Genomic DNA, 14,527 nt, shown 5'->3' on the forward strand with positions numbered 1-14,527 from the left:
TAATGATACCTGACATGTGAATAGCAACAACTTTGAACCAAACAAAAACCATGTAGAACACGTGGTGCCCATCATTTGCAGTGGCCACAACCTGAGGAGGTGGGATGGGTTGCTAAGGGCCAGGAGCACCAAAGTATGTTAATCACAAGGGAGGTGAATGTTGCCAGGAAGAATTGAATAGGAGACCAGATTGCCATTAGGTTCGCTCTGTGTGTGCAGCCAGTGTGTTGTCATAAGGCCTGCACTGATGAGTACATAGCTGTGTTCTCGAAAGCAGTGTGTCATGGTAGCCAAACTGGAAACTTCTACAGGTCATAGGTGTTGATCCTGAAGGCTCTATCCTCGCTGAACCAGAAGAACTGAACAAGACTGACAAGACAATGTATGAAGTGGAAGGAATTGGGTATGATTTCGTCCCCACGGTGCTGGATAGATCTGTAAGTCATGCTTCTTGATTTATCTGCCCCTTGCTTTCCACTGAGATGGAGAAGAAACTTGGGAAAATATTTCTTTGAGCTGGAAGGGGAGGGCTAGCAGACAAAACTATTTCTATTCTTTCCCATCAAAGAAAGCAGTCCTTAGAAGACTTCTTTGCTGAACAATTTCTCTGTTTTACAATGCTGGGTAGAAACACTGGGCAGATAGCATTTTCTAGAACATAGTATTTCCCTTTATTAAAAAAAAAAAAAAAGCTCCCACAAAAGTAGTATGACAATGTCAGGTTGTGAGCACAGCCTGTGTCCCTGAGAAGCCCTCCAAGAGGGGAGGAAACTGATTCATGCTCCCTGTGGCTGTTCTCACAGCAAGATGTCAATGTAGAGACTGTTTTGTTAATGTGGTCATCTTATCTTGGCAAACAAAACCACCCAACATTTGCAGGATGGAAACCCAAGCACATGGATCAATAGGACAGCTATTACCTCAAAGAGCATGGGTTGAAGCAACACTGATGTAGTTATATAGTTGCCCAGCCCTCCTCATCTCAAGAGCTGTTTGTTTCTCTCTTCCTGCCTCACCCCAGACAGTGGACCGGTGGTACAAGAGCAACGATGAGGAGTCATTTACTCTTGCGCGCATGCTAATCCGAGAAGAAGGACTGTTGTGTGGTAAGAGCAGACACTAATCCTTTGGGGTTCTCTGTGAGTATGTGAGAGGATGAGGCTTTGTGAAGGTCAGGGAGGCCTCTTTGCAGTTCAGAAACTGTCTTCCTCAACCTGGGCTCCAGAACTGGCCTCCCCTCTTCTCTTTTGCTCTGTCCCTTTCTCTTTGTCATTTCCTATATGGTATTTGACAGTTTTGTCTCTGATCCACATTTTGGCAGGCGGCAGCTCAGGCAGTGCCATGTCTGTAGCTGTGAAGGCAGCCAAAGAACTGAAGGAAGGTCAGCGCTGTGTTGTTATCCTCCCTGACTCTATCAGGAACTACATGTAAGAACCTACTTGTTTCCTCCAGGAGGAGGCAGAGGAGGCAGTCCCTCAGACCTCTTTACATCAGTGGCAAGTTGAATATGTATCTCAAAGCACCCAGTTACCAAAGCAAGGAATGTGTTTGGGGCACAACTTCTGAAGTACCTAGAAAGGGTCTGACATGGTGTAGACAAGAGCTCAGCCCTCTGAAAGCAGAGCTCCTTGTGTGTGGCTTTGGTATCTAACCATCACTGGTTAGTTAACTGGTTAGTTAACATCCCTCTAGAAAAGATTTGCTTCCAAGCTTTTCCTTTATTGGGGACCATCAATGCCATCCCATTTCTGGAAGGGTCTCTTTTAAGGCTGTTGTCTGCTCTCTTTGTATGTGCTGACAGCTGGACACAGCAGTACTGTAGCAGCAGCCAGTGTTGATGTGAATTTGCAGGTGGCGGGGTGAGAGCTTTGAGTTGTGCTTTGAAGAAATTCCTTTCCTGCTATTCTGAACGTACCCCTGAACATAATGTCTTTAGCTGTGCTTCATGACTGTTGTTAGATCCAACACAATGCTGGATGACTTTAGAAGCTGCAGAAAGGCTGAGTACAGGTTGGCACTTCTCCATTCCAGGCTGTCTTTGTACTGTATTGCAAGGGAGTGATGTAGTTGAAGCTTTGTATCCTATGGGATTCCTTTTTCTTCCTATGAGGATTTCGTCTCCATGTCCCTGGCTGGTGAGCTTGGTCGGCAAATGGCAGTATATTCTCCAATTACACTTTAGTTGTTAGTCATAGTGGGCTGTGCAGTTGTCTTGTTTGATATTGTGTTTGCTGTTGTTAGATGTTAGTCCACTAATGAGCTCTTTGCTTCCTGATGCTTTCCAGGTCTAAGTTCTTGAGTGACAAATGGATGATTCAGAAAGGGTTCATGAAAGAAGAAGACCTAATCAAAAAACCTTGGTAAGCATGTCAGATCCGTTTGTTTTTTTGTGAGTCTATTTCATTGTCATTGTGGCAGTTGCTAATTTGAAGATCATTGGAATTTGTACCATTTCCTTTGTTTTTTAGCTAATCTTTTGTGTTGCTGTGTCAGTATTTAATTGCAGATAGAATCAAATCTGCTTTTTGAGTTAAAAATTCCTTTTTCCTTGAGTTGTATGGTAGCAGAAAAGACTTGGTACTTAATGAATGAATGGTACTTGGTACTTAATGACTTTTGAATGAAAAGGGTCATATCTAAAATGAAAAAGTAGTATCCAGAGAACTCTACCAAGACCAGAGTTCTTTGGTGCAAAGCACTACAGCTGTACATGGCTGGAGGAGGATCTTTCCTAAAACTATTACCTATAGTGACTGCAAATATGGCTAGCTTTTTGAGCAGAGGCCCAGAATTTTCCATTTAAGATAGAAATAATGAAACTAAGGAGACTAGTACCTTCCACTAACCAGTTCCATCCTAGGAAATAGATTAAATGAGAAGAGAGTTTCAATCATAATGTCTTTTCACACCTGAGTGACTCTTTGATGTTGGGGAGAGAAAACCTGAAAGCTTTAAAGTTTAGTAACTGTGACTGATTCCTGACTCTTCGTTGCAGTCTCTTGTCATTCCTCTAGTGTTGAAGGCCATGGCACATGAGCTACCGGTTCTGTTCTCCCCATAAGACTTGCTTGGTTTTATGTTTGGTTTTGTCCCTAGGTGGTGGAACATCAGTGTTCAGGAATTAAGCCTCTCAGCTCCCCTGACTGTGCTTCCAACTGTTACCTGTGCAAAGACGGTTGAAATCCTACGAGAGAAAGGATTCGACCAGGTACCAGTTGTTGATGAATCTGGGTATGTCCATATACATACATACATATATATATCTATATATATCTATATCTATCTCTCTCACTGTCACACATATATATCGCCTCCCTTACCTGGTCCTACAGGATGTCTTTAAAAACTTACTAGAAGCCTAATATTCCTTCTGTCATCTGGCTTTCTTCAGATGGTGGTTCGCCATCTGAAGCATGGTTCAGAAATGTTACCTTAAACATACCAGTGCTGGACTTAATATGTTGTCATGTTAGGACTGTTCTGCCCTTTATCTAATAAGTTTCTAATGATTATTATGATATATTCAGTGTGTCTCTTCAGGGTTTTTTCATTTTTTAATAGTAGCTGCTTAACTTACCAGAGCAAAAATTCACATTTAAAACAAACTAACAACCTCAAACCTATCCACCTTCAGCACAACTTTCACCCAGTTTCTTCAGAATGTTTTGCTATAGAGCAATGAGGCAGTAACTGCTACTGGAGTCTCCCAGCAGACTGGCATGACTTGGTACCCTGTGGTTTCCTTGTAGAACAGGCTGAAGAATGAGCAGAGTTTTCTCAGTTACTCTCTGGTCACAGTGCCAACACAAGGGATTAATAAGCCTCTGCAGCATGCTTGTAAGGAAAAGGGGAAAAAGAGCAAAATTGTGAAGAGCATGTCTCTGGCCCTGTTAGGCCTTTCAAAAGGACAGATGAGGGCACAAAACTGTGAGGTCTACTTTTCAGAAACTTGCTGATTGCAAGAAGCTCTCTATGACTGTGAGAGCTAGAGGTGCAAAGAGCCTAATTTGCAGAAGGGTTAGGCACCTGCAGCACCTGCTGACATCTATGTGTTTATCCAGCACTTCTGAGCATTGGACTCTAGGAGTCTCCTGCAAGGGATACAGAATCCAAGTATATCCCCAGTAATGTTGCTTTATGCTATGAAACAGTTGAATCAACTTGTGCAGGCTCACTGAGAGTGGATGCTTTTATCTCCAGCAATAGCTTGCGTTGTTTAACCATACCTCCTCTTATCCTTCTTCCCCAGGGTGATTTTGGGCATGGTTACCCTGGGTAACATGCTTTCTTCGCTGCTTGCTGGAAAAGTTCAGCCTTCAGATGAAGTCAGCAAAGTAATCTACAAGCAATTCAAACAGGTAAATATATTCTACAATTCCCAGTTCTCTGGTTTAGAGTACTACTGTGATACAGTTTAGAGTACTACTGCTGTTAGCTAATTTCACATGTCCATCCAGTATGGTGTGCCAGGATATCACTAAACTTCCCAGCTGTGTGGCTGCTCTTCTAAAATATGTAAATATTGTTTGCTGTTGCTTTGCTTTGTTTACAGGAAAAGGCCCTTTTTTTGGCATGGAATGCTTGATCTGGCTTTCACTAGGCTTTTAGTTTCAACATTATCAAAATAAATGAGGTCCTGTATTCAGGAAGTATATGTAATACTTCCATTTAATCTACCAGCTACCAGGTCTTTGAGGTTGAGAGGGAATGCTAATTCTTTGTGGATGAAATGTAAATATATTTTTTCCTTCGCAGACAGATAATCAAGCATCAGGTGAAAATGTGGTGCGTAACAAAGCTGTTTAGCTCCTGTTCTCCCTCACTTGGGCACCTTAAGAGTTTCTGGGGCTGGCATGGTGCAATCACTTTGGTAGCTAGAGTGGTGTTAGCTGTAGTAACCAATTCTCTGCACTTTTGAGGCTATGGGTTTTTTTTCCATGGACACCTTGAATTTCCTCATGCTTCTTCATTAAAGAATGGCTGAAACATCCCTTTTCTCTTCAACACTGACATTCCTTGGCAGAGGTGGAGGGAGAATGACGTTACACAATAGTGGTATTGCTAACATGCCAATTAAAAGCGTCATTCACTGGCTATTTTTCATTTGAAATGATGATTTAATGGAGAAGCATGGTTGAATGCACGTAACCTCAGAAACTTTGTGGATTTTTGCTTTTCTTCCCACTTTGGTCAAGCTTATTTTAATCTCCTCCAAAAAGAGACCCTTCTGCACTGTAGATGTTGTGGACATCAAGCCTTGCATTGTTTAGCAGAGGACTAAATTGTTTAGAGCACTGGCCAAAATCATGCCACCCCTTGCCTGACCCATAAGCCTAAGGACTGACACTTCAGTCTGAACTACAGACCGCTTGTCCTTTAAACACAGGTTACTGGGAATCCTCCTTTTGATCTTCTGTAGTTCAGAGTATGGGAACCAGAGCTGTGTTTTCCAGCTCAGTTGCACTGTTAATGCTGTGAAGTTTATTCCCCAGTCACAAGCTGAGCTCACTGCAGGTTAAAAGCTTTTCTAATCTGCAGTGCAAAATTCTTTGCTGTAAATTCCTTTATCCCTTATAAATCACTTTAGTGATAGTATATCAGATAGTGGATGCTACTGTTAGTTGGGAAGAGTCACCTGGGTAATAGACCTGTTGATGCTTTTAAAATTAGTTAAAACTTGTAGGAAGAAGAATGCAATTTTATGCATTCTTTCAAATGCTTTCAGCAGATGATTAGCTAAGTGTTTCAGAAGGACCTGTATTCCATCTATAGATCCAGTGCAGGGTGTTTACTTGTTCAACTCTAATTTTAAGCTGCTTCACTGAAAAAGAATTCCTGATTCCGAGTTCCTTGACTTGCACCTCAATGGTGTTAGCTCAGCACTCTTCACCCTTGGTTTTGTGTTTTGGCTTGTTTGGGCTTTTCTCTGTCCCCCTGCTACCTTCTCCAATTGTATTCACTTCCACAATGATTTGCAGCTTGATTTGTTCACTTCTTCACAGTCTTGCTAGAGCAAAATCAGTAAGTATAATCTTGAGATTCATGGTAACTTCTTGTGTTAGATACATGGAACACTCCTTTTCACCCTCTTTCCTCAAAAGTATTTTGTTAATGTTTCTCCAGTATGTTTTCAGAGTTTTAATGAAAATTTCATGTACTGACTCATTTTTTTTCAGTTCTTTAAAAATTAGAAATGACAAACTCTGATCTTTCAAATGAACTTTGATTTGTTAGTGTTTCACAATACTTTGGATGTGAGCAGTAGATAAATGCTGTTGTACCATTTTTTTAATACTGCATTGAGTATGTGGGGTTATCTACCACCAAATATATAAAAGACTGTTTCTTTTAAGTTTTGTAACTCTCTCTATTTTTAGATTAACCTGAAAGACAACTTGGGGAAACTTTCTCATATCCTGGAAATAGATCACTTTGCTCTAGTGGTCCATGAACAGATTCAATGTGAGTACTGCTCCTTGCAAAATGTATTCTTTATATGAATAGTAATAAGAAGCAAACACAAACATGAGTGTGTAAACAAATGCTTGAAGAAGCCAAATCCTTTGTGTGTGTAACCATGTTCTACTGACAGTGGTCAGACATTGCCACTGCAATTTTTGTGGTGTAATTGTTAAATCCATCAATAACCCCATAGACTGTAGTGTACTTACTTTTGGAGCAAGTCACTCCTTAGAGGGCAACAGGATGACTGAGTCCAGCCCACTGTGCAGTGAATGATGTGCAAAAATTTGCAGCAGTCAGCTAATGAATACAATCCTGCAATACAAATGATTTTGCTCCTTGTTAGACCTATCGTACAATTTCCAGCAGTTCCATGACAGTGCATGTCCAAGGCTAACTAAACCTCAATATTTTTCTGTTTTTTCAAAGCAAAATCTTTATTTCAACTTCATGAAGTGCAGTAAGAGCTAATGTCAACACTGACATCACCTTCTTAGGTTCCTGTTTATCTCGTATTTAAACTAACTTAACTCCCCTTCACTTGATAGTTGTTTTTTTTCCAAACTCTGTTTTTCTTAATCCTTCTCAAAACTCTTTACATTGCTTCCTCTATGAACTGGAAATGACTAAACTGCTTAAAGCTCAGTATATGCAGAAAATGGCATTTTTTCCTTTAATATCTTCCTCTTAGCAGGCTATCTTGAGAAATTAGAAACACTGAAAAACTAGACTAAAAACAGCTGTCAGACTTGACAGATAAATTTAGCTGATAGATATCTCAAAATTGTAATGGTAAAGAAGAATCTTCATCAAAATTTGGGTTTGTCCCTAATGCACTCCATAAGGATCTGCTCTTGACCCTGTGCCATCTAACAATTCATTTTTATTTAATTGGTGGTCTAGAAGAAAACCTAGAATCCCACTGGAAGTTTGCAGTGAAGCAAAGATTGAAGAAGCAGTAGATAATGAAAAGTTCAGGGCAATCTAGATTACAGAAAACAAGCTGGGTGTATGTAGACCAAATGTCTTGATACAGCCAGACTGGAGGAACAAGGAACTTAGACCATAAATAAAGGGTCAGAGTACTTGTCTCCCAGGTCAAAGACCTTATAGTCAAAATGAAAAATCCCATAAGCTTCATTCAGCAATGCTCAGATAGTTAATAAGGTTCTTGGATGTAAATGGGAGGATGCTGTATTAAGTTTTTATAGTAACTCTGTATCTGGCAGTGGCATAGAAGGCTGGTAATGTCATATGTCCTATTTCTAGTGGTTCCCAGTTCAAACAGAATATTTTCAAGCTGCAAAAGTTTCAAGCAGAGCCACAGAAACAACTAAGACACATTAGAATATATTGCTTTATAACCAAGGGCTTGAAAAGTTGAATCAACCTATGTAACAGAAAGTTAAGGACTGACTTTATACCTCCCTATAAGAACAGAAGTTAGAATAAGAGTTCACTGAACAAGCAGGTGCCATTCAGATGCATGACAAGAGCCAGTGGCTGGAAGCTGAACACATTTGGATCAGTAGTAACCTTTTTGTAAATAACAGGGAAAGTAACACCTGTGGAATGATTTGCCAAGGCTTTTAGTAGTCTCTAGCAATCTTGGAGGTCATTCTAAAAAGTACAGGAGCAGCTCTTGCCTTGAGGACAGTGAGGTCTATCCCTACCAGAACTTTTATAAACCTCACTAAGATCTTTTTCTGTCATACTCTCTGAATAGTGGCATGCAGTGGCAGCATTGTGCGATGGAGGTTTAAGAGAACTGTCTCATAAACAACAAGAATGGTAGAGGTTATTCATTATCCAGATAATACTAATACCCTGAGACTTTCTAGTTTTTTGCTGGAAAACAGACAAAAATGGCCTTTGCCACTGTGAAAATCGGCATGAGAGAATGGCAACCCACACTTATTGTACCATATTGGAGAGACTTGTCACAACATGCAACAAACTTCCACTGACCGAGATAGATATATAGATATATATACTTTTACTAACATTTCAATGAGCTATAGTGTTCTCCTCCATTCACCTTTGCAATCGTCTTCAGCAGGGATTTCACTAGCTGTCCTCATGCTGGCGGAGGCAGGCATGTGGCAACTTGGGCTGAGCATAAAAAGGGATATTCAGGAGGAAGTTCCAGGGTCCTTTAAAGGTGATAGCTATTTTACTGGTTTTCCAATGTAAAGCAAGTAAATATTCTCATCTTGCTAGTATTACCTTGATAATGAGTAATTACTTTCTCACTCTGTACAATATTGTTCTAAGTCTTAAACCTGTATTGAATGGTATATGTGTACATACCCAAGTGTACTTTATGGTTTTCTGTTGACCTTTCCCACCAGCTAAAAACCATTACTGCCACCACTGAAGCAATGTATGCTCTAGTTAAACAAGTATATGCTTTTAAAAGTTCACAGGGTTGTGGTAGCATTATTAGCTACAGCCACTCTAGGTTTTCACTGGAGGAAAAAATGTGCATGTTGCTGTACTACTCATCATCAGTAATACTGAATTTATTACCTAACATTGTATCACAGTAATTTGTTTTTTGTCCTTTCTGCTGCTGCATCGTGCCCTGTCAGAGAGAATTCATCTGTTAGTCTGAAGTCAGTTCTCTTCCTGCATGGAGGTCCTGCTGCAGCTGCTAAATCCTTGCTACTCTAAATAAAAATTTTATGCAAATGTGTCATATGAAGCACTGTTTCACTCTCTTCACCACATTAAGCAAGTTCTAGTGCTAACATGTAACCGTATAAAGGAAGTACTTTGTGTAGAGATGTTGAATTAACGTATACTTGTCAATGGCACAGAACAGGGAAGGCCTCACAGCCTAATCTGGTGTCAGCAGTACAACTGGTGCCTCACTGAGAACCAGTGATTTACTTATATTCTCCTTTCTATTAAAGAAAAATAAATCTGATGGACCCATATCCTTCCTCCCATAATGCTTCAGTTTCTATATCCCTTTTCTACTCCTGTTCTTCTTTAGAGTAGTCTTTCTGAAATGATAGTCCTTGCCATTTCCTGTGTGACTGTCAATCAAGATGACGTTTGGGTTCCACCAGAATATACAAGTCATCAATGATATCTAACTCTACCAACATGCCCTGGTGTTCAGAGCTGGGATGGCTTGCGCTCCTGGTTTTACAAACAGTGCTATTAAAACAAAATGGTGTGTCTTTGTTCCTCCTAAAGACAGAACCCCTTCTTGTCTTTTTATATAGATCACACTGATGGTTCTTCCAGTAAGCGGCAAATGGTGTTTGGTATCGTTACAGCTATTGACCTGCTTAACTTTGTGACTGCACGAGAACGGGAAAGAAAGTCCAGCTAAAGTCAAGTAGCAGCCTGGAGCCTCTTCAACAGCATTTTGCAATCTCTAACAAAGAATCAGATTTTTTCTTAGGTAGAATAGTCTGCTGCTAGGGTTAGGGGTGGGGGGATTTTGTTTTGTTTTAATTCTGAAAATAAGCATTACTATCCTCGTGTCAGCTATATAGCCAGCACATTTTACAGTATTGCACAGCTTCTGGGTGTTCATTTCTTAATCAGGTTACACAATGTTTCTTGTTAAGACAAACTTATTTTTTTACCTATATATATATATATATACATATATATGTAAGAATATTACTTAAATTAACTGGTGTGTTCCTTATCTGTTATGTTTAAAGTCTGGCTTTCCAAAACATTGTTTCAGATTCATTAAAGGTGATGAAGAAAAAAGTTACTGAAGCAGAGGCCCAAGAGAGCTCTGAAAAGTTTTGTCTGTGCAAGGGTGTTAGGTTAGACAATACCTGTGTAAAGACAAAAAACAGTGTCAGGGCTTAGGGTGGAGAAAGAAGGGAAGCATTTTTTTCATGACATCAATGCAAAACAAAGGAGAAAATCCTGAGGGCTGGAATTAAGGTTTGTTTCAACCAGCTGCTCTGAGACTAAACGGACTTGACTGGAAGCCTGACAGTGAAGTGATGAATGTAAAATAGTGACTTAATTTTAAACAGAACTCTAGCTTTCACTGCAAAGACCAACCTTTCTTTTTTTTCAATTGTACCTTGATAAGTAAGCACAAATGAAATGAAAAAAATTAAATCGGATCAAACTTCTTGCCTGAAAGTTAATATTTTCTTGATCATGCTGTGTTACATGTAGTACCTTCCACTTCCCCCCTGCTTTTATCTTATAAAGTTCTCTTGCTTATGCCTGTTTTACAAATGTCAAAGCTAATCCATCAAGAGCTGTAAAGTCTTTAAGTCCTGTTCAGGTGCTTCCAAACTGTAGCTTCTTATTCCAGAAAAAAGTCTTACTTGAATTCACTGTAGCCAAGCTTGGAAGTAACTGGCCAACATGGTGTGAACGTGATCTGTCATAAGCACAAGAGTACTGTGCAGTAGGTGTGTGTAACTACAAATTTTTACCACTTCCAGAACTATCTGGATTTTCAGTTATATTTGACATAGGTAGTCATGGCAGAGTTTGTTGGCACCAGCAGCCCAGTCTACACACTACTGTACTCAGGCTACCAGTTCCTGTTAGTTGGTGGTAATGGTGGTTGGAATCACCATATGGTCAAAGGAGAAAAGTAGCCCCACTTCATCTTAATGCTTTAATCCTCTTCTTTTGACTGGCTTTTTTTCCAGAGACAAAACTTTTGGCCAGCAGAAGTGACACTTCTCTTAGCTTGTCTGTCTTTCCACTGAAGTAGAAAAATACTATTTAGGTTGGGAGTATTGTTGGCAGGATAGCGAGGTTAAAAAAAAAAAAAAAAAGGCTCAAAAAAATGAAAGCTGAGTATCAGCTAAGAGAAAACTAAAAAGGTTTATTTAAAAATCAGTTACCACCCTCTACGCCCTGTACCCCTGTATATTAGTTTCTTTCTACCTTGCTGGTCTCCCTGTGGCAGTGGAATTTGCTTTACATTTTGGAATTGTGCTCAGAGGACGGAGACCATGGAGCTTCCCTGCCCCGCGTCAGTGCTGAGCACAGAATGTCAAGCACAGCCTTCGTGTGGTGCTGGGCTGGAGGAGAGAGAAAAACAGATGAGAGGCAAGAGCTCAAAGACACAGAAGTGGCATCAGTAGTACTGTTTGCCTGCCAGCAGTGTGACAGGCTGGTTTGTGTTTTCTAGCTGCTTCTTTCTCTCTCACCTTAATTTTGTGAATGTTAGGAACTTTGTGGAAATGATTGAAAAGCCTCGGGCTGATTTCTGTTAGCTCTTCAATGCTATGCTGATGGCTGCTAAGCTTATTCTATCCCTTAGCTAGTTTATTCCCTTAGATATTGGCTGTTCCTTCAGGTTAGGGCTGTTACTGAAGTAACGTGACCCATGGTCTTTCCTGAGTACTTGTTTTCTCAAGTAATGTGAGTAACGGAGACTGTAGACTAAATAGAAAGGTTGGGAATTGGAGGTCACTTAGTTGCAGTCAGATTGGGTGAGAAAGGAGTGGCAGAGTCACCAAGGTCACTTTGTTTCTCTGACTTAGGTGGAAGCAGATGGCCCTTATTGATTTTAATTCCAACACCTGCGAGTTGATGCTTTATCCCTCGTAGCTAAACATTCCAAACGACTGCTGAAACTGAGGAAGAACAGATAAAGAATTAGATTCATCTTCTGAGTCTTTGTTAGTGTCTGGATTAATCTCCTCAAATTATCTATGTAAAAGCTAGACATTGAGACTAATCTTGTCAGTTTGACCCAGTGGAGAAAGTGCCCTCCAGGAGTGATTCATCTTTGACACCTATTGTAGAATGGGGTGAATTACACCAGGAGATACTTGCCTTAAACTATGGTTTAAAGATTTAAGACAACTTTTCTTAAGGCTTTGGACTAAACTACTGTAAAGTATAAACATGTGCAACTTAATAGGTTCTGAAGGAATTTTTTTTTTTTTTTAACCTGAGGCTTTGTGGTGATTCATTCCTCATTGTTCCCCTCACTGTAGTTGCAACCCCAATTTGGATGCCCTGATTGACTAGTGGAAAGCTAAACTAATGTATCAGAAGTGTATGTGTTAGGGACGCTGCTTTTGAATCTGGATCAGCTTTTCCAAGCTGGACAGCTCTGTCTTATATCTGTCGCTATTTGGCACAGCCTAGTAAATCATCTTACAAACTGTATTTTTGAGATACTTTCCCCAAGGAGTTGTAAATAATTTCAGACAATTGAGAACATAGTCATTGCTTTTATCATTTTTAACATCCTTTATGCTTTTGTAGACAGGTCTGTGAATAGTCAGTTACATCCCTAAAGACCTTATTATTTCAGCTAAGCTTGTAAACCCCTTTCCCAGTGATTTCAAATACCGTTCTCAGCCATATTTTCATACCTATTCTAATTTACAGGGAAGGCTGAGGAAGACTGTTTTCTTTGATTACTTACATTTTCACTTCATTCTTTGATTCCCACACTTGTAAGAGAACCTGTGTACTTCACTAGATGCCACTAACTGAAGTGTGTGCTGCCATTGTAGCTGTCACTGCTGCTAAATTTTTGGCATAACTGCTGCTCTTGGAAAATTCACTTCACTTGCCTTTATCTGATTTCTCCCCATTTTCCATCTGACCTTTCCTTTGGGGGAAGGGGCTTAAGCATTTAGGATTTTTTTTTCTTTCACCTTTGTGCTTGTAAAAGCTCCATGTCCCAGGATAACTGAATTCAGCAAGAAGTAGGAGGAGGATAGAAGGAGATTCCCAAAGTTGCTATTCAGAATAGCAGTACATAAAAGAAATAAAGTCACTGTGTTAAGAGTTGGGGCAGCAGAAGAATAATGGGTAGCTTTACCTGCGACACAGAGAAAAGTATAAAGATCTTAGTTTGCTCCATTAGTAATCTCTTCCATGTCATGGAAGAAACAGGTGGTACTGCTGATGTGAAAAAAAGAAGGGTTGGTTAGAGCTGGTAAGGAAGAAGGGATATGAGAATAAAGCAATCCAAGTAAGCTCTGAATTACTGCAAGACGATAAACCTCTATCCTGCGTATCTGCTGTGCACATGCAGTTTGTTGAGCATGGCACTGTTTCCCTGTTCTAAACTGGCACGAGGAGGAAATGGTGGTCACCAGCCACTTTTATTCAAAGTAGCAACCCTGTTTGATGAGAGTAATTGGGGAAATTGAGTTGATGAATGACTGAAAAACTTTCCAGAGCTCTTTCCTTTAGTGGCAGCAAGGAGAAGGGGACAGGGAGTCCTGCAAAGCTGAAGTTCCTCTGGTGCAAAAGCTGATGAGCACAATGCTTTTCCACATGTGTAAGAACGTTCTTACTAACCTGGTCCTAGTTAGTAGTGGTAGGGCTGTATTCATGTTTGCCTTATCTCTGTTTCAAATACTGTGAGGACCAAGAAAGGCTTTGCAGTTTGTTTATTTGATCTTTAACCCAAAGCTTAAGTCCAAAGCTTGAATGGAAATATTTTTTTTTTTTCTGAATTTAGTGCCTGCATCTTCTGTTTTACCTGTGCTGATTAAGCAAATGCTGACCATAGGCCTGAAAACTATTTTGCACATGGATATGTATATATCAACATTTTGTGCTCTATTTGTATGTCAATACAAGAGAATATCAGTCCTTTTGGTTTACTCTTGGCTCTGCAAAAATACTTTTACTTTCTCACATGAAGACAATTAATAAAATCTGTATAATATTCTGCAAGGAATTAACAGGAAATGACTTAAGGAGCATTTTGAAGTTGTAGTGACCAAGATTATTTCCCACTCCTTCCCCAAGCTGTGGTGGACTCCAGAACTCCATATAGCTGCGTTTCCTCTAAGCAGCTGGACCAGTCTCATTTGCAGACCAAGCTCATCAAATGGTTTTTGAAAACCTCTGCTTGCTGTCGTGAGCTTCACCCAGCATACTTACTGTTAGGAATTGCCTAGCATTGCCAGTGGCATCCAACAGCCTTTCTGACTGTGTAGTATCAATATACTACAATGACAAAGAGAAGTCTTTTGATGCTTTCAGGAGGGGGGAGAAATCAATACTCTGCTCTATTCATTGCACAAATGTTCACTGTACAATATAAAGAGCTCAATAAAACCTGTTTGATTGCAGAATGACA

General features: G+C 40.0%; 1 protein-coding gene across 4 annotated transcripts in view; it reads left to right on the plus strand.

Moving 5' to 3' along the window:
- Positions 1-14,527, plus strand: part of LOC106483673 (cystathionine beta-synthase-like protein) — a 32,516-nt gene extending 17,989 nt beyond the window's left edge. For 3 of the 4 annotated variants that reach the window (XM_067298239.1, XM_013941652.2, XM_013941653.2), the window contains 9 exons: positions 312-437; positions 1,022-1,106; positions 1,322-1,427; positions 2,286-2,360; positions 3,097-3,231; positions 4,250-4,358; positions 4,756-4,785; positions 6,378-6,462; positions 9,696-14,527. In XM_067298239.1, coding sequence (XP_067154340.1) covers positions 312-437; positions 1,022-1,106; positions 1,322-1,427; positions 2,286-2,360; positions 3,097-3,231; positions 4,250-4,358; positions 4,756-4,785; positions 6,378-6,462; positions 9,696-9,805 — 861 coding nt within the window. In that variant the 3' untranslated portion in view covers positions 9,806-14,527. The remainder of the gene's footprint in view (positions 1-311; positions 438-1,021; positions 1,107-1,321; positions 1,428-2,285; positions 2,361-3,096; positions 3,232-4,249; positions 4,359-4,755; positions 4,786-6,377; positions 6,463-9,695) is intronic. The other variant, XM_067298247.1, reaches the window with a different exon arrangement.

This window comes from Apteryx mantelli, chromosome 1 (genome assembly GCF_036417845.1).
Source record: "Apteryx mantelli isolate bAptMan1 chromosome 1, bAptMan1.hap1, whole genome shotgun sequence".
Classification (NCBI taxonomy): Eukaryota; Metazoa; Chordata; class Aves; order Apterygiformes; family Apterygidae; genus Apteryx; species Apteryx mantelli.